At 35.1% G+C, this 22,579-nt stretch overlaps 1 protein-coding gene across 1 annotated transcript; it reads right to left on the bottom strand.

Annotated features, from left to right (window-relative positions):
• Positions 1–18,569: 18,569 nt before the first annotated feature.
• On the bottom strand, positions 18,570–21,396 carry Fancf (FA complementation group F). Its single transcript, XM_027936553.3, has one exon. The coding sequence runs from the start codon at positions 21,175–21,177 to the stop codon at positions 20,101–20,103; it is 1,077 nt and encodes a 358-aa protein (XP_027792354.2). The 5' UTR covers positions 21,178–21,396; the 3' UTR covers positions 18,570–20,100.
• Positions 21,397–22,579: the final 1,183 nt, after the last annotated feature.

The following is a 22,579-nucleotide window of genomic DNA, read 5'->3' as shown; positions in this document are numbered from 1 at the left end:
GTTTTCTCCTGTTCCTGCAATTGTAACCTTTGACAAAGGTCTTCTGACCCATTTTTTGTTTAATTCTATTGAACTGTATCCTTTCCCTATGAACTGCTTCCTTTCCCTAACAAATTAAATCCCTTACTGCTTCCTAGTTCCTCCTTATGTAAGGCACAATTATATGATTAGAAACAATAGAAATTATCTCTGGTCAATTATAAAAGAGTATTTATCGAAAGGATGTGGGTTCTTCACTAACAGGAGTAATTAGAAAACTAAAATAAAATAAAATAGGAAAAGCCAAGGAACTAGCAAGTGCTAATGATCCAGACAAGGATGAGCTTGAGTCTGCCAGAACACCAGGATTAAACTGGTTTCAATATTTCCCTTTTCTTTATATTTTGGTGCAAAGGGAAACAGAGCACCTTAACCAGTGCTCCACTGGACTGTAAGAAAAAGGGTATTTTCTTAAAGCAAAGCTAAGAGTTTGTTACTGAAGATGTGATGTACGTAAACTAAAAATTTCTGCCTTATTTCCCTTCAAACATGCACAAAGCCATTTTGAAAACACTTAAAACTTTCTAAAATATATCACTCCCTCCTCCTCCTGTTTCTTCTTCTTCTTATTATTATTATTCATTTTTTCATAATTATACATATTATTCATTGAGCATTTATGATATACAGATACTATCATAAATATGGTACATATATTATACTGCTTATCTTTATATAAGACTTTCTTGGTGGGTACTAGTATGATTCTCATTTCTTGCCAAAAGAAGAAACAAAACTTATTGCTAAATAGAGTTCCAACTTGAATATGCCTGATTCCAAATGTCATATTCTGTAACATTTTTATTTTCAATGAGTTGAATTTTTCAAAACAGTGGTTTGTAGTCTGTTTTGTTTTATACTTTGTTGCTGCTGTTTTTTTATCTTCTGAAAACTCCCAGAAACATTCTGTATTTCTCAGTTTATCTAAAGTCAATTACCCTGATTTGATAATTATGCATTTTATATGTAATATATATGAAGTTATTATGTTATTGTACATTATGAATGCAGTTATTAAGCTGTACCACATAGATTTATACTAATATTACCGTCAACAAAAAATAAATCAGTCAATTTCAAAGACAGTTTCTATTTCTCTTAACCTGTTTACAAACGACACTGTGGGTTATCCTCTTCTTGAAAAATTCATTCTGCATTGTCCTTTTTATCCTCCTCACATATTCCTATATACTAATACCTAAAAACCTTCTCCCTTTGGATTGCACTCTCTTCCTTAGTAAATAAGAGCTGAAAACAAAATGCCCAAGGCAAAGAAACCTACTTTCTTAGCTAAATAAGTTCTGTGCCATCATTCTCAATGCTATTTGTACTAAATGTTACATGTCTGTTTCTATTTAAATTCAAGTTTTCTATTTTCAGCTGTTGGAAGAACACTAGTCTTTAAAACTTACATGTAAAAAGCATTTTCTGTCTTTGGAACATCTTTATTTCTATATTAGATGCCAACAAATCCTGCTATTTAAGCTATTTCTATGGATTTGGCCTAGATCATTGATATTGCCCCTTAAGTAATAGAACTATTATGGTTAGTTAATTAATATTAGTCTTAGATCTGCTAGACTGAGTAAATCCAAACAATATATACACTGCTCTGCCTATCTCCCCAGCAAATCTTTGCAATGGTCTGGACCTCAGAAGACTTTTTAGCAGCCCAGGGCCTAGTATGTCTGATCTGTTAGAACATTAACTCATTTGACCCTGAAAACCTATCATCTTCAATCTTTCCTGACAAAGGTAGTATTATCATGTAGTAGTCAAAAATACACAATAGTGACCAAATTATTTTACTTTCAGTTCTTCAAGTTGCAGGATGCTAATGTCACTTTCATTGTGCTATAAAATAAATTACACGTTTTTTTAGTTTGAATCCATCCCATTAATTGACTCTTGATTTTATTTCTTGTGCTATAAAAGTCTTATTAAGAAGTCGGGGCTTCTTCTCAGAAAAAGAAACAACGAGTGAGGTGAATAGAGAGCCTACAGAATGGGAGCAGATTTTTACCACATGCCCATCAGATAGAGCACTAATCTCTAGGATATATAAAGAACTCTAAAATCTTAACACCAAAACAAAACAAACAAACAAACAACAACAACAAAAAAAAAAAAACCCACAAATAACCCAATCAATAAATGGGCCAAAGAACTGAACAGAAACTTCTCAGAAGGTGACATACAATCAGTCAACAAATATATGAAAAAAAAATTTTAACATCTCTAGCAATTAAAGAAATGCATATCAAACCTACTCTAAGATTTCATGTCTCTTCAGTCAGAATGGCAGCTATTAATAATACAAACAACATGGGGCCGTGGCTGTGGCTCAGTGGTAGAGCACTTGCCTTGCACATGTGAGGTACTGGGTTTGATACTCAGCACCACATAAAAATAAAATAAAGGCATTGTGTCCATCTACAACCAAAAACATATATATATTTTTAAAAATTTAAAAAAGAATACAAACAACAATAAGTGTCGGAGAGAAAACGGGGACAAAAGCACATTGTTGGTGGGACTGCAAATTGGTGCAAACAAAATGGAAAGCAGTATGGAGAGTCCTTGAAAAACTTGGATCGGAACCACCATTTGACCCAGCTTTCCCACTTCTCGGTTTATACCCAAATGACTTAAAAACAGCATGCTATATTAACGCAGCCACATCAATGTTTATAGCAGCACAATTCACAATAGCTAAATTGTGGAACCAACCTAGATGCCCTTCAGTAAATGAATGGATAAAGAAACTGTGATACACACACACACACACACACACACACACACACACACACACACAATGGAATATTACTCAGCATTAAAAGACAATAAAATCATGGCATTTACAGGTAAATGGATAGAGTTGGAAAATATCATGCTAAATGAAGTAAGCCAATCCCCCCAAACCAAATGCTGAATGTTTTCTCTGATATGAGGATTCTAATACATAATGGGGATGGGGAGGGTGCAGCATGGGAGGAATGGAGGAACTTTAGATAGGGAAAGGCGGGGGTGGGGGTGGGGGGGGCAGGGGAGAGGCAGGGGTTAGGAAAGATGGTGGAATGAGATAGACATCATTACCCCAAGTACATGTATAAAGACACGAATGATGTGACTCTACTTTGTGTACAACCAGAGACATGAAAAATTGTGCTCTATATGTGTACTATGAACTGAAATGCATTCTGCTGTCATATATAACAAATTAGAATAAATATTTTTTTAAAAAAAATTACATGTTTAATCAAACAAATAAATAAGTAATACCAAATAGTGATAACTACTATGATACAAACCTCCTGAACCTCCTGAGCTGCTGGGATTACAAATATATACTTTGTACTTTTTTTCTTTGGCTGCCAGGGTGTGTGTGGGGGGACCCGGGATTGAACTCAGGGGCTTTCAACCACTGAGAACAGACTATGTAACAGAATACATCAATTGTTTACCCCTGGGTGGTAGAAGATGGATTGTTTTGTAGAATCAGTAAAAGAACCCACAAATTAACGAATTTGTATCCTTCTCTGGCCATAAAGATAACATAATATATTTTGGCAAAAATGAATTTTGTCTTGGTATTTCAAAGAATATTATAGGGTAAATTTCAAGTAAATAAAAAAAAAATCTTTGTTTGCATGACTTATTCCACGTTGGCTGTCACTGGTTGTTACTTTGTACTTTTCTTTTGGAGATTGAACCTTGTTTGCTTTACAACTGAACTCCATCCCCCACCCTTTTTAGATTTTATTTTGAGACAGAATCTCTCTAAATTGCTTAAAGTTTTGCTAAATTGCTGAAGCTGGCCTTGAATTTGCAATCTGCCTGCCTCAGCCTCCTGAGCTGCTGGGATTACAAATGTACACTTTGTACTTTTTTTCTTTGGCTGGGGGTAGGGGACCTGGGATTGAACTCAGGGGCTTTCAACAGCTGAGCCACATCCCCAGCACTATTTCATATTTTCTTTAGAGACCGATTTTCACTGAGTTGCTTGGCACCTCGTTTTTGCTAAGGCTAGCTTTGAACTTATGATCCTCCTTCCTCGGTCTCCTGAGCTGCTGGGATTACAGGCATGTATCAAGGTGCCCCGCACCTTGTACTTTTAAGTGCTCCCCAAACCATCAGTATAATGATAGACTAGGAACTTCAAAGTAGAAAATATAATATTTTTTTCCATATTGTCTATTTAGGCTCAAATTATATAGCAACACTGAAGATCTATATCCTTAAAGTTGATTTATCTTGCTACTAAGACTTTGATAAGAAAAATTATTCTAACACTTGTCCAAATTGCATTTTAGTATGATGAGGCTTTTATAAAAAACAAACAAACAAAAACTCCAAAAGATGGGAAGTCTTTAAGCAATGGAAATCAATTTCTCAGAGATTTGGAGGCTAAGGAGTCTAAAATCACAGTACTAGTAGATCTAGTGTCTAATGAGGGCCAGTTCTCATAGACAGGAATTCAGAGTTTGTCTCCACATGGTAGAAGAGGCAAGAGTGCTCTCTGGGGGCTCTTTTATATGTGTTCTAAAATTCTTCTGGAGTGGATTCTATCATCTTGATTCACTATCCTCCCAAAAGCCCTGCTTCTTAATACTAACACCATGGGATTAGGATTTCAACCTTTGGATTTGGGGGTGAACAAAAACACATTTAAACCACAGCAAATGGTAAAAAGAAAAAAAAAGTATTAATGATTGCAATAGAGGTATTGCAATAAAGAAGAGAGATCATGCTTTACTACAAATGTAACCAGGACAGCTGTGGATTTAGAGTAAATGAGCAGAGTGAGGGGGTAAATTGATGAGAGAAGACATCAGGGGGAGAGATTCTTGTTAAAATCATATATGCTTACTTCTTTAATTCAATACAAATTCAAAAAAGAAAGTGAGAATAAGACCGTATCCCATTACCCAGAAACAATGATCCTTAAAGTAAATCAAACTGCTAGATACCTTTCGAGGTATAAATCTGTGTCTACATATATCTATAGCCGTATTTTTGTAGCTCAAAGTATCACTGGGGAATTCCCCCTTTTTCTATGGGTTAAATTTTCTTTAATAATAGTTTCACATTGTTTACTAAGTGGCCTCTCTCCAATTTTTTGTGGTTGTGGTATGCATATTTCCTTATCTCAGCTTTTCTTCTTGTTCCTACTCAATATTGGCGGCTCTGTCTAGATTTTCTACTTGCTCTTACCAAGTAGTCTTTCCAGTATTAAAATAACATAAGCAAATACAAATTTGAGGACAATGAATGCTTTCCTATGAATCCTGAATCAATGGCCTATATGTGGAAATTCATTTTACAAGAAGAAAAGACAAAATTTTGGAGAAACAATGCTATAATCCTCTTTCTTTTTCTTACTAGCCAGATGATTTCAGATAAAGAATTTAACTGCCATGAACGCCTGTATAGTGTCTCACTTATAATATGTAGACAATGCTATTTGTTTTTCAGGTTTATTGTAGCAATTGTATAAATAATGTAAGAAAATAATCTAACAAGATATTTGGGACATAGCAGAATTTTAATAATCTTTAATAATGTTAATTTGTCTTCCTCCAAACCCAGTAGTCCCTATCAATCATTCCAAAGTTTTGTTCATTTAGCTATGGCACCTAGTATTTGTTTCATAGTGTGGATATTGTGAAATTGAGCTGCTATAAACATTAATGTGGCTGGGCACTGTAGTATGCTGACTTGACGTCCTTTGGGTATAAATGTAAGAGTGGGATAACTGGGTCAAAGACTGGTTCCATTCCAAGTTTTCTGAGGAATCTCCATACTGCTTTCCGTAGTAGTTGCAAAAATTTGCACTTATACCAACAATGTATGAGTGTACCTTTTGCCCCCACATGCTCATCAACATTTATTGTTGCTTATATTCTTGATGATTGCCATTCTGTCTGGAGTGAGATGGAATCTAAGTGTAGTTTTGATTTGCATTTCTCTAATTGCTAGAGATGTTGAACTTTTTTACATATAGTTGTCGATCAATTATATTTCTTCTTCTGTGAAGTGTCTTTGACCCAGTTATCCCACTCCTAGGTTTATACCCAAAGGACTTCAAGTCAGCATACTACAGTGCCACAGCTACATTAATGTTTATAGCAGCTCAATTTCAGAATACCTACACTATGAAACCAATACTAGGTGCCATTCAATAGATGAATGGATAAAGAAACTATAGTGTATATACACAATGTAAAATTACTCAGTCTTAAAGAAGAATGACATTATTTCATTTGGCAGTAAATGGATGAAACTGGAAAATATTATGCTAAGCAAAATAAGCCAATCCCAAAGAACCAAAGGCCAAATGTTTTCTCTCATATGATGATGCTAATTCACAACAAGGTGGGGTAAGAATAGAGGTATTTTGGACTAGACAGAGTAAAGGGAGGTGAGGGGGTATGGGGGTAGGAATGATAGTAGAATGAATCAGACATTATCACCCTCTGTGCATATATGATTACATGGACTGTGTAACTCTACATCATGCACAGCCAGACAAATGAGAAGTTATACTCCATTTATGCATGATGTGTCAAAAAGCATTCTACTGTCATGTATAACTAATCAGAACAAATTAAAAAAATATTAAAAAAAGAAAGGAAGACTTTATAATTTTCATATAACCTCTTATGTGCAAATTGGGAAGATAATAATTGGCCTCAGAGGTAGGTATAATGATTGAATGAATGTATTAGTATAAGCAAAATGAATGATTAAATAAGCATGAGCTATTTTACTGTAATTACTGGTTTTATCCAGAATTAGGCTGATTTTAATATAGCAACTACTTCATACATCCAAAATTTGGACAGAATGCATCAAAATTTTGGTAATCACTTATGCATTAGATAATCTGATGAAAGCTGAGGACTTCTCTCTATAACAGTGTATACATGAGTATGAAATTTTCCAAATAATTCCAGGAGTTCATTGGTAATACATGCTCATCCTTTGACCATCAAAAGATGAACGAATTTGTGTTAAAAGCCCATTATCTTTTTAACATCAGGAATTTTCTGTTAAGGAATTTAACCTGCAGGGAATGAGAGAGTTATTTTTTTCTCTCATTTTGGATAGAAAAGAAGAATTCTCCCATCAAAATATTTTTTGGGGAAATGAGGAAAAAATACTCCATGTAGATACACTGAAATGACATAGATGTTGAAATTATCTGACAAAAATTTAAAAAGTAGTAGTTCTAAAAAAAAAAAAGATTCAGTGAACAATTGCAAATATTCTTAAAAAATGAAAAAATGTAAAAGTTTTATCAGAAGAAATGAAACGGGACAAAATGAAAACTGAAAATATAACTAAGATATCAAAATGAAGTGTACAGGGGCTGGGGATGTGGCTCAGGTGGTAGCGCACTCGCCTAGCATGCGTGAGGCACTGGGTTCGATTCTCAGCACCACATAAAAAAATTTAAAAAATAAAGATATTTTAAAAAAGATTAAAAAAAATGAAGTGTACAGATGAAGGAATCAATGAACTCAAAGACAACAGGAGAAATCATCCAAAGTGAACAAAAGGAAGAAAATGGATAGAAGTATAGGATATGACCAGAATTTCAAAGACCTGTGGAGCTTAAAAAAAAAAAAAAAACAAAACTGACTTGTCTTTTGAATCTAGCAAAGAGAGAAGAAAAGATGTTGGGCTGAAAAAAAAAATGGAAAATAATTCCTGCCAGTTTTTGCAAATTTGGCAAAACAGGAGAATCTACAAATTAAAAAAAAACAAAACAAAACAAATATTGAACAAAACTGAGACAGGATAAACCCATAGAAATCCACCCAAAGATACATCAATATCAAACTTATAAAAACTATAAAGAAGGATAATACTAAAGTAATGAGAGAGAATTGACTTGTTAACTATAGGGCAAATGACAGATCTCATGTCAGAAACATGAATGACAGAAGGAAATGGCACGTTTTCAAAAGCCAAAAGAAAAAAAGAAAGACAGTCTCAAATTCTATATCTGGCTAAACTGTCTTTCAAAAATCAATTCATTCTCAGATGAAGGACAGCTAAAACAATGTGTCACCAGGAGACCCACAGAAAAGATGGCTAAAAGAAGTTTTCAAATAGTCATGTTCTTAGTTGTTTTATTGAAAGAAGATGTGCCATTATTCTTAACCTAATTTACATAAAGAAAAACGTGGATGCTTACAGTAGTGAACCAGTTTATTTAAGTTGGTCCAAAGAGAGTATCATTTGATAAAAATAAGTTGGGCTAGGATTATAGCTCAGTGGTAGAGCACTTGCCTAGCATGTGTGAGGCACTGGGCTCAATCCTTAGCACCATATAAAAACAAATAAATAGAGTTATTGTGTCTATCTGCAACTAAATTTTTTAAATTAGTCATAAAAAGTCATTTAATAAGCTTTAAATTCATTTCTTCTTTTCATCTCCTTAATTTCACATTAGTGCTCATACTAAAAAAAGTTTGTAAATCTTCTTTTATTCTTAAATGGAAAAATAAATGTATTTAAATTACAGTATTATTTCAGTAATTGCAATATTCCATTTACACAACTAGACAATAAATATGGATATAATGCATTTACAATTTGCAGGAACAATATTCTTCAAATATCCTGCCTTCGCTAACATCTGTAATGACAAACAGTGAAATCATTTTGAATCTACAGGGGCCAATTTGCTGGTGCAGTGCACAAGGTTCAGTGCTTTCTAGCTATAATTAGAAAACTGTGCCTGCTCTTGATTAGTTTTGGTTACTATAGCAATTCCATATGCAACCTATGTCTGCTGACTAGTGAACTGTAGCATGTATCTTCTGTAAATTGCTCTCATTAGTCACTTGTAATTTATTTTTGTTTTTAACAATAATTTCAAACTGGCAGTGTCAGGAACTCATGTTTTTACAATTACTGGAAAAACAGACCAGAGATTGGGAACCTCCAACACCACCCATACTCTTGGCTTTTAATGTTTAGGTAAAGTACTGAATAATTTTGTGAATCATTAAACAATATAAGCATTATTTTGTTTTTCTGTATTTTGAATACAAGATAGAAAATACTCCCTTTCTACCAATAAATTTATTACAACATTATGAGATCTCCTTATCCCTAGAAAATACTACAAAGGAATTCATAATCTGCATTGACTTTCCTGTCCTGCATTTTAATATTTAATTCACTAGTAAAAGATCATTTGAAATTTGTGCATGCAAATTCAGCTTAATATGCCTGTTGTTAGTAACAAAGTTTTCCACTTTTCTTCATGGTGCATCTACATTCATTGAAAACTAACAGTGCACTATGATCTTTTTCCTTCTGGGCATATTGTCAATACTCATAAATATATGCATAACCTCACAAGAATATCTTACAAAAAAGTATTGACACCATGTCAAATGCTTGGTATTAATAATGAATATTTTAACAGCTATCCCATAGAGATTTGAGCAAATGTGAAGGGTAAAATATCCAATATTGATTTACATATATACCTTTCCTTTACATATTGTTTTCCAGATGTGTTTCCTTAAAAATATGATAAATTTAGTTCATAACATAAAAAATATATGTGTTACAAGCTAGGCATTTTGGCACATGTCTGTAATCCCAGGTACGTGAGAGGTTGAGGCATAATGGAAAGTTTAAAGTCAGCCTGGGCAACATGAGATCCCATTTAAACAAACAAATAAATAAGTAAAAACAAAATGTATAAACTATGTAAAATGGTGTATAATCTTTTTAGCACATTAAATCACATCAACATATAGTAAATGATCAAATGTTTATTGAATGAATGGGTAAATGTTAGTACTATAAATATAAAACAAGGTTGTATATAGAGTAAGAAGGTTCTGTTTGTAGTGATAAACACATGAATTCACCTTTAGAATAAATTCTATTGAAATAATTATATGTAGCACCAAATTTCAAATACAAAATTCAAATTAATCTTAAGCATTCAGGGATTAGCAAAGATATCATTCAGAATTTGACATTCTATTTGTATTGTATGTATAAATGTTTTTAAAGATAATGTTTCACACGTTATTTCCCTTGTTTATACTCCTAAATTGCTCCAAAAAATTGGAAGATTTGAGTCAAAATCATTCATGAGATGAAAGGATAAAACCACAGTGATCCTTGAAAACACTGTAAACTCTTCTTAACTCAAACTTCAATGATAATATTAAGAGTAATGAAGCTCTAAAAGACAGTTGAAGACACATTCATTATTGTAACGATTCAAGCTACTATCCCTTAGGGCTACCGTATTTTTAAGCCAAAAGGGCATCCTTAGCCCACCATGACAATTAGCATCTGATAAATGATGTAGTGTCACACTTCTAATATAATGATTGAGCATTTTCAATTAATTCCTGAGAAAAATCAATGGTATCTCTCTACACCTACACCGTTTACATTAATTAATTTATGCTAATGAAGAATACCTTATATCCACATTTTTTTCTGAGAAGATGGGCCACTCTATTTATAACTTGTTCCTATTTTTGAGTTATAGTGTACTGTTTCAGAACTCAAAAATATATAAAGGAGCAAAAAGATTAGGTAAAAATGGAAAATTTAACCACAATGACTAAATCTGAACATTGATGAATGTTTATCCAACTCAAATGCAACAAAGAAGCTTTAGAAGATTTTTCAGATTATTGGGTTGTAGAGTGGAAAAAATACCATCTATTAGTAACTTCCTTCTTGGTTAGATTTATGCTCTTTAGAAATACTACTAAAATGATTATGTCTCTTAAACATGTGATCCAGAGAATGATGATCTAATCAAATGTTTACTCCATTTCCATTCTTTCAAGCATAGTTTTCAGTTTCTCAATGTATTTGTCAGAAAGTGAGGGTCTTGGCTATTTACTGGTAAGCAAATATGAAGTTACGTCCTCACAGGTCTTGTAATTCAGTGCAAAAGACAGATACACATGTACAACAAAGATATAATTAATAGGAAAATGAAATGTCTGGAAGAAAAGCAAAGATTAAATATATTTAGATGGAGATATTATGATGGTGATAGGAAAAATTAAGCTGATAAGTGAAAGACCTGAGGGCATTATCACCTAAAGCAATAATGTAAATGAAGTTTCTAAGACTGGAAAAAAAAAAAAAAAACTCTGCCTATTCTAAGAACTTAAAGAAGTTTGAGTTTTCAGAGAGTCTAGAGGGGAGAACGGCAAGAAATGAGCATGTCAAGATAAACAGAATGTGCCCTTGATCTTGTAAAGCAAGAAAAGAAAAAATGGGCTTTATTCAAAGTGGAATGGGAAGGAGCTATTCAAGAGTTGTAAGCAAGTGAGATGACAAAATTGATTTCATAAAAACTACTTTGCTCACTCATGTATTTATTTAACAGGGACTTTTTAAAGTTTAACTTAATGCTAAGAAATGATCTTCACTCCTGGGATATGTTAGTGAACACAATGGAAAAAGTGTCCTGCCCAAGAGGGGCTTGAATCTATAGAGAGGAGGCAGAAGTAAGTAGTAAGAAGCATCATAAATGAGTAAATAGTACATTAGTAAATGATGGTGAAAACTTCTGTTCAAAACAGAAAGGATGACATAGTACAAGGATGCTTTAGTCAGCTTTTTCATTGCTGTAACCACAAAGATCTGACGAGAACAATTAGAGGAGGAAAAGTTTATTTTGAGCTTCACAGTTTCAGAGGTCTCAGTCCATAGATGGCTAACTCCATTCCTTGGGTCCTGAAGTGAGGCAGAATATCATGGAAGAAGAATGCGGCAGAGGAAAGCAACTCGTGACATAGCAGCAGGAAGGAGAGAGAGACAGTGAGATGGGGGTGGGTGGGAGATACCCTGTACTACAGACAAAATATTTATCCCAAAGTCATGCCCCCAGTGACCCACCATCTCCAGCCACACCTGAAGCCCCACTACAGTTACCACCCAGTTAATCCCTATCAGGGGATTAATGCACTGATTTGGTTGAGAATCTCATAACCCAATCACTTCACCTGTGAAATTTCTTGTCTTTTACACATGAGCTTTGAGGGGACACCTCATAGATAAATCATAACAGAGGAGGAAAAATGGGAGGAAGGGGGAAAAGTGGCCAAGTCTACTCTTTGGGAAAATCACAATAATAGCTAGAATACTTAGACTAGGCTTGAAGAAGTAAAAGTTGAGCAAAAATTTGAAGTAGGTAAGAGAATTAGCTAAGCAGATAACAGGGGGGAATGGCATTACAGAGAGAATATCTATAAGGTAGGACCATATCTGGAATTTACTAAGAGCAGCCAGGTGAGCATTGCGACTAGGCCAGAGGGAGTTAGGGAAAGAGCCAGAGGAAAGAAAGGTAAAAGGGAATCATGTAAAATCGCATAGACCATTAAAAAGACTATTAATAAAATGAGAAGCCAGTGCAAAATTCTGAAGAGAGGAAGACCATGAGCTGTCATGTGTTTTCCACTTCTCCTGCATTGTTCAATATGGATAGCAAATGAGCCAATGTGAAACCATGAAGACCAGGCTAATAGCCTGTTGCAAGTCAGTTATGGTGGTGCATAGCAGTGATCTCAGCTACTGGGGAGATTGAGGCAGGAGGATCTCAAGTTCAAGACCAGGCTGGGCCATTTAGCAAGACCCTGACTCAAAATAACTTTAAAAAAAGGGTTGTGGATGTATCTTAGTGGTAGAGAGTTTGCCTAGTATGCATGAGATAATGTCACACAATGGTGACAAAAAAAAAAAAAAAGGTTATTGCACATTAAAACAACAATGTGTTACCACTGCATAACAAACAACAATGAAATACCATTTATTTTGGCAAGAGTCCAGAATAGGGATTTTATCACATGCTAGAAAGGGTTTGGCAGAAAGTAGCTGGTGGGAATGTAAAATGGTACTTCCACTTTGGAGTGTTATGATTTAGCTGTGAGGTATTGCCCAAAAGGTAATGTGTGAGATGCAAGAAAGCGTAGAGGTGAAATGATTGATTATGAGAGCCTTCACCTAATCAGTGTGTTAATCCACTAATATGAATTAACTGGGTGGCAAGTATAAGCAGGTAGGGTGTGACTAGAGAAGGTGGGTCATTGGGGGTATGCTGTTGGGATTTACATTGTGTCATGGTGAGAACAGTTCTCTCTCTCCTTCCTGGTGTGTTGTCCTGAGTATCATTCCTCTACCACACTCTTCTGCCATGATGTTCTGCCTTACCTCCAGCCCTGAGGAATGGAGTTGGCTGTCTATGGACTGAAACCTCTGAAACCATGAGCCCCCAAATAAACTTTTCCTCCTCTAATTGTTCTTATCACTTTGGACACAACAACAAAAAGTTGAACAGAAGAACTTGGCAGTTTTTACAAAATTAAACATACCCTTATCATTCAACCCAGTGATCACAGTCCTTGATAGCTAAACAAATGAATTGAAAATGTCCATACAAAACCCTGCACACACATGCTTATAGTTTTGTTTACAATTATCAAAACTTGGAAGCAACTGAGATGTCCTTCAATAGATGAATAAATAAACTATAGCACATCTACATAATAAAATATTATTCAGCCCAAGAAATAAGCTCTCACACAAGGAAACGTTATGGAGGGAATTTACATGCATACTATCAAGTAAGAGAAGCCAATCTGAGAAAGTTATATACTGTATGATCCCAACTATTTAATACTCTGAAAAGGCAAAACTATGGAGTAAAAAGATCTTTGGTTTCCAAGGTTGGCGAAGAAAGAAAAATGAATAAGTAGAGTATGGAGGATTTTTAATTTAGTGAAATTACTCTATAAGATACTGCAAAGATGGATCCATGCCATTAAACATTTGTTCAAATCCATAAAATGTGTAACAACAAGAGTGAACCCTAATGTAAACTATGGTCTTCAGGTCATGCTATGCCAATTCAGGTTCATCGATTGTAACAACATATCAGTCTAGTGAAGGATGTTGATAATGGGGGAGGCTACACATGTGTGAAGCAGGAAGCAGGGGAAATCATTGTGCAATGTGCTCAATTTTGCTATAAATCTAGAACTGTTCTAAAAATAAAGTGTGTGTGTGTGTGTGTGTATATCTCTATTTATTTATGTATATGAATGGATGGTCATTGGGATTGAATCCAGGGGTACTCTACCTCTAAGCTACAACCCAAGCCCCTTTTCAATTATATTTTTGAGACAGGGTCTCCCTAAGTTTCACAGGTTGGTCTCAAACTTGTGATGGTCCTGTCACAGCCTCGAGTTACTGGGATTACAGACATGTGCTACTGTGCCTGGCTGAAGTATATATTTTTGAAAAGCTATTACAGGAATTCAGGCAAAAGATAATGATTGTTTGGACCAGGGATTTAAGATGTAGAGATGATAAGTGGTCAAATTTTGAATCTATTTGGAGTGTTGAACCAATAAAACAATTAATTTAGATGTAGAGTGAAAAAGGGAAAAAATGTTCCTCCCAAGATTTTTTGCCTGAGCAATTGGAAGAATGGAATTGCCAATAACAGAGATGAGGAAGGCTACAGATCAAGTAGGTTTGGTACATATTGAGTTTTGGGGTTTCCAAAAGGAGGAAGTTACTGATATTGATTACACAAGTCTAGATTTTGAGAAAAATATGAGTCGCTGATATACAGATGATATCAAAGTCATGAACATAATAAAATCATCAAGAAAGTATAGAAAAGGAATTAGCCTTGAGGCACTCCAATGCTGAGAATAGAATATTCTAAAATAAGAGTGACATAAATACGGAGGAAAACCAGAGACCTCAGTATCCTGGAAGCCAAATGAACAAAATGTAACAAAAAGGAAATCTTCAACTGTAACAAATTTTGTTGTTAGATTAAACAAGATGAGGTCTGAAAATTGACCATTAGGTTTAGCAATGTGTAGGATATTAGGTCTTCTCAGTAAGGCAAATTGGATGGAATGGCATTGTCAAAGCAGGAGGTAAGGGGAAATCCAGATTGGAATAGTCTTCAAGGAAAATGGGAGGCTTTCAGGAAGTGAGTCATAAAGGATAGCAAATAAATGAAATTGGTGTCTGGCAAAATAAGAACAGATGTTCTATTTGTCTGCTTCAGTTAAGGTGGTAAAAAGAGCAGCACATGTGCTGAGTTTTTTCCCTATGTTTTAAAGTTTTTTTAAAAAATTTTTTTCCTAGTAGTTTTATAGTTTCAGAATTTTATTTAAATTTTTAATCCATTTTGAGTTGATTTTGTGTATGATATGAGATCAGGGTGTGATTTCATTCTTCTGCATGGGAGTTTTCCTGACACCACTCATTGAAGGGATCATCTTTTCCCCATTATGTATTCTTGGCACCCTTACAACAATTCAATTTATCATAAACATTTGGGTTTTCTCCTAGGTTTTCTATCATCCCATTGGTCAAGGTATCTGCTTTTATGTCAGTGACATATTGTTTTGATTATACTTTAGAATATTTTTTGAATGTTTTTTGGAGGGTGATGCCTCCAAAAACAAATAAGGAGTTAGTTAATGTTACCATAGCCTATTAGCATCAGGTGATGAGTGACAAATGGAGAATGGGGAGAACATATTGATGGAATAGATGAAAAGCTTAAGAGAAAGGAATAATTCAAGGACAATTTCCGAGTTCCTGGCTATTTATTTAGAAATATCTGGGGATAAGAAGGCTTCTGTGGAAATAGTAAGAACTGTTTTGGAAATGTTTGGTTTGAGAGGCTTGTGAATAAGGCACTCAGGTGTTACTTCTGAAGCTTTGGTAATAGCTCTGGGTTCAAGATACAAACTTTGCAACTGACAATATACAGAAAATGGATGATCTCACATGAGTGAAAGTACACAACAAAGAGGAAACAAAGGTGTTAAACTCTTGAGATATCGCTAACATTTAAAAGTTGATTAGGAGAGAAGGAACCAGGATGTTCAATAAGGAAAAATTAGTTAAGAGAAGATCAGGATAGAGTATTGTAATATAGGTCATAACCACAGGCTTTCAAGCCCAATTTCAAAAAGGTGGTAATGGTAGCGAATAGCTAATGCTACTGAGGGGGCAAATAACTTGATGCCAATAAAGTATCCTTTGAATGTGGCATTACAGGGATGATTTGTAAGACAGACAATACTTACTCCAGAGGAGTGTTGAGGACATGTTGGTGTGGGATTAAAAGGAAAATGAGGACTTCTACCCTGGCAAGCATTGGCTAGATATTCCATAGGTCTAACTGCTACAAACAAGTAGATTCTCAAAAAAGCACATCTTTAATAATGTCTGGATTACAGAACATAAAGGAAACTCCCAAATCACAAGTAAAGAAATAAAGCCAACATTCTTACATTAAGCTTAGGTATCTGCCAAACTGGCCCTTGTTAGAGATTTCTATATTTATTGCAGAAACATTTGAAAATGCCCTTATGGGAGAAAGAATAACCTATTTAGATTCCCAGGTTTCCATAGATAAAGATCAAATACATGTGAACTCACAGATACTACAAAACATGTAAAGAGACTAACTGGCATGAGTGAGAAATCAATAGAATAGGTTTTAATTCCAAGGGAATTTAGATTCTGAATGATTAATACAAATTATCAAATAACAATGCTAAAAAATAAAAATGGAATCTCACACATACACACACAAAAGCAAGGTTATTAAATATTGCCATGCAGATATGGGAGAATGAAAGCTAAATAAAGTTTTGAAAAAAAAAAATGGTGTTGAAAATTAAAACTTATGGTTTAAATATCAGATAGATCACGCAGAATTGCCAAGACTGTATCAATACTAATTTAGGATTACAGGAATGTGGATATGAAAAAGAAACCCTGAAATGGTGATCTGGATGAGAAACAGTGTAGATAAAAGTGTATTTCCTCCCCTGTAACAGAATGGGATATACAGGTGAGCTGTTTTACCTCTGTGGACATGTGACTTCATCTTTGAGTCTATAGCAGTTGCTCCAGTCATCTTCAGCCATGATTCTAGGTGGCTCGCTACACTTTCCAGCCTACTAAAAGGGAAAATAGAGCATGATGAACAAATGACTTCCTATTTCTAGGGTGTGAGTTGTAGGTTGTACATATTACTTCTCCTTATATCAAAGTAGCCAAAATCTAGAGTTATGGGTATATGTAACTGCAGAAGAAATTTACTCTCATGTAGGGTGGCCATTTCTAACTAAAACCTGGGGGGTAGGATATTATTACTACAGAGAAAATGGAGACATGGGCCTGGATAATAATAGCAATTTCTGTAGTAGCACAAAGTCTACTGGTGAAAGGAGCCAGGAAAGAAAGCTAATAGGATAGAAGAGTGGTGTGAGGAGTTCTGATATAGTCTGGATAAGTCACAGGAGAGATTATAAAATGTGGAGGAAAGAAAACACTGGGGGGAAATTGCTGAGAATTGTTCAAAACAGAGAAAAACAAAGTCCTTAGAAAAATAAAACACAAACATATATAACATACAAGCAAAAAAGAAATTCACAATTAAATACACTGTACTGACTACAAACATCGAACCAAGAAAAAAGAAAACAGAAAGAGATCACTTACAAAAGAACTATTAAGTATACTGACAATATCCTGCTTAATATCAACAATAAACATCTGAAAAAAGTAAATATATTTAATGTTAACTTAGAATCAGATACACATCAAAACTACCTTTTAACATTGACAAAGATGTTTGTGTACAAAAACTAAAAATGGTTGTCACCAAGACATTTTCTCCAAGGAAATTTCTGAACAACAAAAAAGATGTCAAGTAAACCAAGGCCAATATTAATATCTGAGGAAACAAAATTTTGGGATTTATACAATCACAGAACAAAACTGCTAAAAATGTAGGTAAATCAAAACACACTTGTCTGTATAAAATATGAATTATACTGTTCTCATTTGCTGGTTTTTTTAGAATAAAGAACAAAACTCAAACACTGGAAAATAACTTGTGAGTTTGGGATAAACAGCAGACTTAAGTCTATTATATCATTAAGAAAGGGGATTGAGATATTAAATAGTTTCAGATATTTTTAAATTAAATATGATAAAAGTTTTGAGAGTAAAAGCTCAGGTGTGGAACATCCCAACTGGTAGAGGGGAAAACAGAATAAGAAAATAAAAGAAACAATTTAGTAAAGCAAAAACAGCTGAGAAATAAAACATAAGAGAAATCAAACAAATAAACTTTTTAAAACTTTAGTTGTAGATGGACACAATAACTTTATTTTACTTATTTATTTTTATGTGGTGCAGAGGATCAAACCCAGTGCCTCACACATGCTAGGCAAGTACTCCACCTACCACAGAGATACAAACCCATCCCAAAACAAATAAACATTTAATAGGATGAACCACAAAATAAATATTTCTGGATTTTATAAAGTTTTCCGATATTTTCATGTTCATATACTTCTTTCATCTTTCCTCCTATCCTATACATGCAGTCCTAAAGAGATAAGTAGGCTACTAAATTCAATAGGAACTTTACAAGTACATAATATTTTTTAAAATATAAGAAAATGTACTGATTAAGGTTCCAATGCTGATTTTATTTATTCAAACATTAGGAGTACATAAAACACATGCCAGATATTGTACTAAACTCTTGGAAACAAAATAAATAATGGATATGGCTTCTATTCTTATGTTGCTTTTGTGTGTGCCCTTGGGCATTTCACTTCATCTCTTTCAGTTTATACACATAGAATATAGTCTTGGAACACAGATTAAATAAGACTATGTATGTAACAAATATACCATGGAATTTAAAATAAAAAATAATTAACAAATGATCAGTACAAAAATATATTTTAAAATGTTAAGTCCATATCAACCTTATTTTATCTTAAATAATAATGTTAGATGTAGCAATGAAGAAAGAGTTCACAAACTGCTAGTTCCTAAAACTAAAACCAGTATTAGGACTTGTCATGGCACAACTCTTTACTGAGTTGTTTCTTGAAATAAGACTCATGTAATTAACAGAAGAAGTTGTTTTACTATTTTTGGCAAATGCAATCTAAAAGATGGTCTATATCAATTAGAGCTAGAAAAAGGAATAAGACCATAGGTAATAAGAATTTGCTATTGTTCACTCAAGATTATTTTAGAAAGTGTACTTCCTGGGGGAACATTACTTTCCTCTGAAATTTTACTACAGAATAAAATTTTCTACAAGATAAGACCCCTTTGTTCTAATTTCATTTCTGGAATTAGAAAGTAACTTTCTGAGTAGCAGTACATTCCAAACACTCTTGTTATCAGTTAACTTGGATATGGACAAAAATGCCGCGATTGCTGGAAATTTATATATCCCCAGTAAAAATGACTAAATCATTCTGCTACTTGAGGAATACTCAAGGAAACTAACAAAATTAAGTTCCAACACTCAAAATAAATACTCCAAATGGTCTTCATAAGGCAGTCACTAAGGGAAGAACAATAAAATTTAATTATTTTAGTATAAACACTTCATTTAATAAGAAGTAACTGTTGCACTAAGGTTGTGACCTACTAACCTAATTAATGGCAGAAGTAACAACTGGATCTTCCAATTCAGAAGTTTGATTCTTTTGCCTTGGAATCCATATTAATATTCAAAGATATACATTTGCACTCACTATCCTTTAAACATTTTTTTGGTGTTGAAGTCAATATTTTAAATTAACATACTATGTGGTCTTACAGAGAGATTAGTAATTTGCTAAAACAAGAAACAAAACAACAATTTTAATTGCATGGTGAGGCAGCTTAACTGGTTAGAACACTAGATCAACAAGGCCAAAGTCCAGGGCTTAAACTCCAAGTAGGCTAATATGTTTTTCAAAATAACATTTCTGACACCACAAGTTGTTAGTTAAAGAAAACTCTTCACTGGAAGGGCACTAGGGCAGAGTTGGAACCAAACCAAACTAAGAGTAAACCATACTTAAAAAAAAAAAAATGCTTTCTCCTTTTCAACATAGAATTTTCGTTTTGTAAACTACATATTCAAATAACAAACGTTGCTCATGGAGAATTAGTGCTTGGCTTCAGACCTAAAACAGACCAAATGTGGTATTATGCACTACTCTGAAGAGCTAACAACAGGTCTGTCCAGATGCTAAGACCAGGAACTTCGAAATTTCCATCCTGCGCCTTGTAAGACTTGAGCGCAGTTAGAACCTCATCTTTCAGAGGTGGGGGTGCCTGGCAGAGGTTTTGCAACCTAGTGTACAACTCCTCCCAGGACACATCTTGAGACTCAGCTCCAACCCAAATGCCTTTCTGAAGGTCGTAGTGCAGACGTTGAGTCCAGTCAGCTAGAACACTCAGATAGGCATGAGAAAGTGCTGGGTAGCGACCTGCCACCAAAGTCAAAAGACCTGCCGGGACGTTGCGACAAAAGGCAGCCATTATTTCCGACTTCCCCAGAAGCCAGGGGAGTAGCTCTTGACTCCCCTCTTCAAGAATTCTGGGGCTACCCAGTTTTAACTCCTCTCCCTGGGGCTGGGGAGACATCGGAGGCTCCAACAGCGCCACCGCTATCACTTTCAGGAAGTTGTTCTGTGGCAGGCGCTCCCACAGGCTGCAGAGCAACTTGCTGGGGCCTCCCGCTTCGGTTTTGCCCACCTCCTGCAGACGCTCCAGCAGCAACTCAGCCTGGGTCTTCAACAGTGAGTCGTCCTGAAGATTCGGGTTCTCTCTGTAGATGTTGAAGCGCAGCATGTGGACCGCAGACCCGCGGCGAGCGAGGCTGGCCAGACTGTCTTGGAGCAGTTCCCTATCAGCATCCCGGACGCCCGCGCCGGGAAAGAGTTGCTGCAGCAGGTAGCGACAAGATGCATCCCCCAGGGCCGGGTTCTTCAGCAGGCGTAGAGACAGCAGGATGTCACAGCGCCCAAGGGCCTCAAAGTTCCTCAGTCCAGGGACTGGACCCACCCCAAGGCCGCCCTCCTTCCACAAGCAGTGCAACCGCCTTTCCAGAGTTGTGCGGATGCGGTCATGGCTGCGGAAACGCTGGTAGACGTGGCGCAGGTAGCGAGCCCACTGTAGAGCCCTTCGTACAGTCGCTGGGTCCCAGGTGCTTACGTGGGTGGTGCGGGAGACCGCCAAAACCTCAGAAAAGCGCTCCAGGTGCTGCAGAAGCGGTTCCATGTGGCGCGCCAAAACCTTACTTCCGCTTTCACCTTGGAGACGGCGACTCTCTGCGTGCTGATTGGAGCGTCTATGAAATGATACGCCCCTCTGCCACACTATTGGACAAAGTTCATGTCAATCTTACAGCGGCTTTATCCGGGTTCCCTGAATCTAGGAAATTTACACTGGAGAAAAGTCCTGAACTTTTGGCTTTTTCCAGTTATGGAAAAGGCTATTAGTGGGAAGCGAATAGTTGTGAGGCATCCATATTGACAGTTCCTGGACAGATGTTCAAAACGCTGCGCTTCCTTTCGTTTTGGAAATATCCCTATCCAGAAATTTTCTTGAGATTTTCCTGAAAGAGGGATCTGTATTGAGGCTTATCATAATTAGGTAATGCCAGAGACATGCTATTTCAAGTGAAGAAACGTTATTGAATGAAATTTTAATATCAATTTGAAAAATATATTGGTCTTTTTTATACTGGCTCTCTGCTAAATTCTGGGGCTTCACATTGTTCTTTCATTATTAGAAATGAAGCCTAGGTTAATTGAAAGAAAAAAGTCAACTTCAAGAATAATACTTTGTTGAAAATTTTAAATGAATATAAAATTTTATTCAAAAATTACACTATCATTGTTTTATAATTTCCAGAGCAAAATAGTTTTGATGACTCTTACTTCACAGAAATAATCAGCTGAAGGAAATGCCATTTAGAAGTACATAATAATAAATGTTTGCCTAAAGATTTCCAGAACAGAGAGAGGACCCATTATTGGGTGTAATTAAGATTATCTATTTCATTGATGGGTTTGACAAATACTCATTTTGCAAACACCTAGGAGTTTATTGTTTTATTGTTTATTGTTCACAAACCCACAACAGTTTTAAACTTAAGCTAATGATGTATGTAATAACTCATTAGAGAAGAATTTCCTTCCGGTCCTAAAACTCTAACCAACACTATTCTAAGAAGAGGGCAAAAGGTGTTGTGTTTTTAATAAATAAGGGAAAAAGAAATTTAAAAGGTAGAATAATTTTTCATTTATTAAAATAAGCATTCCAACACCTTTTAAAAATAAAGCAGTGGTGTCCATAATGATAATTCAGTTTTATTTGATTACTATCTGTTCCAACTCTTACTTGGTCCTAAAAGTAGTAATTTTACCCTAAATATATCATTACTTTTAAAGTCCTAGGTCTTGACTACTAGAAATTTAGATCTAAATCTACAGCCCACCTTTATCAAATGTGTAGGCATCAGTAATTCATTCATTCTCACTTCAAAAAAAACATGTATTCTTCAGGTCTAAAAGGGGCACAAAACCATTTAATTATAAAGCAGATCAGATTTTGTGTATTTTTTTTCTTAGACACTTCATAGGGGATTAATACTAGGTTTAAGTCTCAAAGTGAACAG

This window comes from Marmota flaviventris, chromosome 9 (assembly GCF_047511675.1).
Source record: "Marmota flaviventris isolate mMarFla1 chromosome 9, mMarFla1.hap1, whole genome shotgun sequence".
In the NCBI taxonomy this organism is placed as follows: Eukaryota; Metazoa; Chordata; class Mammalia; order Rodentia; family Sciuridae; genus Marmota; species Marmota flaviventris.
The sequence above is the reverse complement of the archived record's forward strand: the minus strand, read 5'-3'. Positions and strand labels throughout refer to the sequence as shown.

Bases quoted from the DNA above. Each gene is read 5' to 3' on its own strand.
- Fancf (XM_027936553.3), bottom strand. From the start codon at position 21,177: ATGGAACCGCTTCTGCAGCACCTGGAGCGCTTTTCTGAGGTTTTGGCG.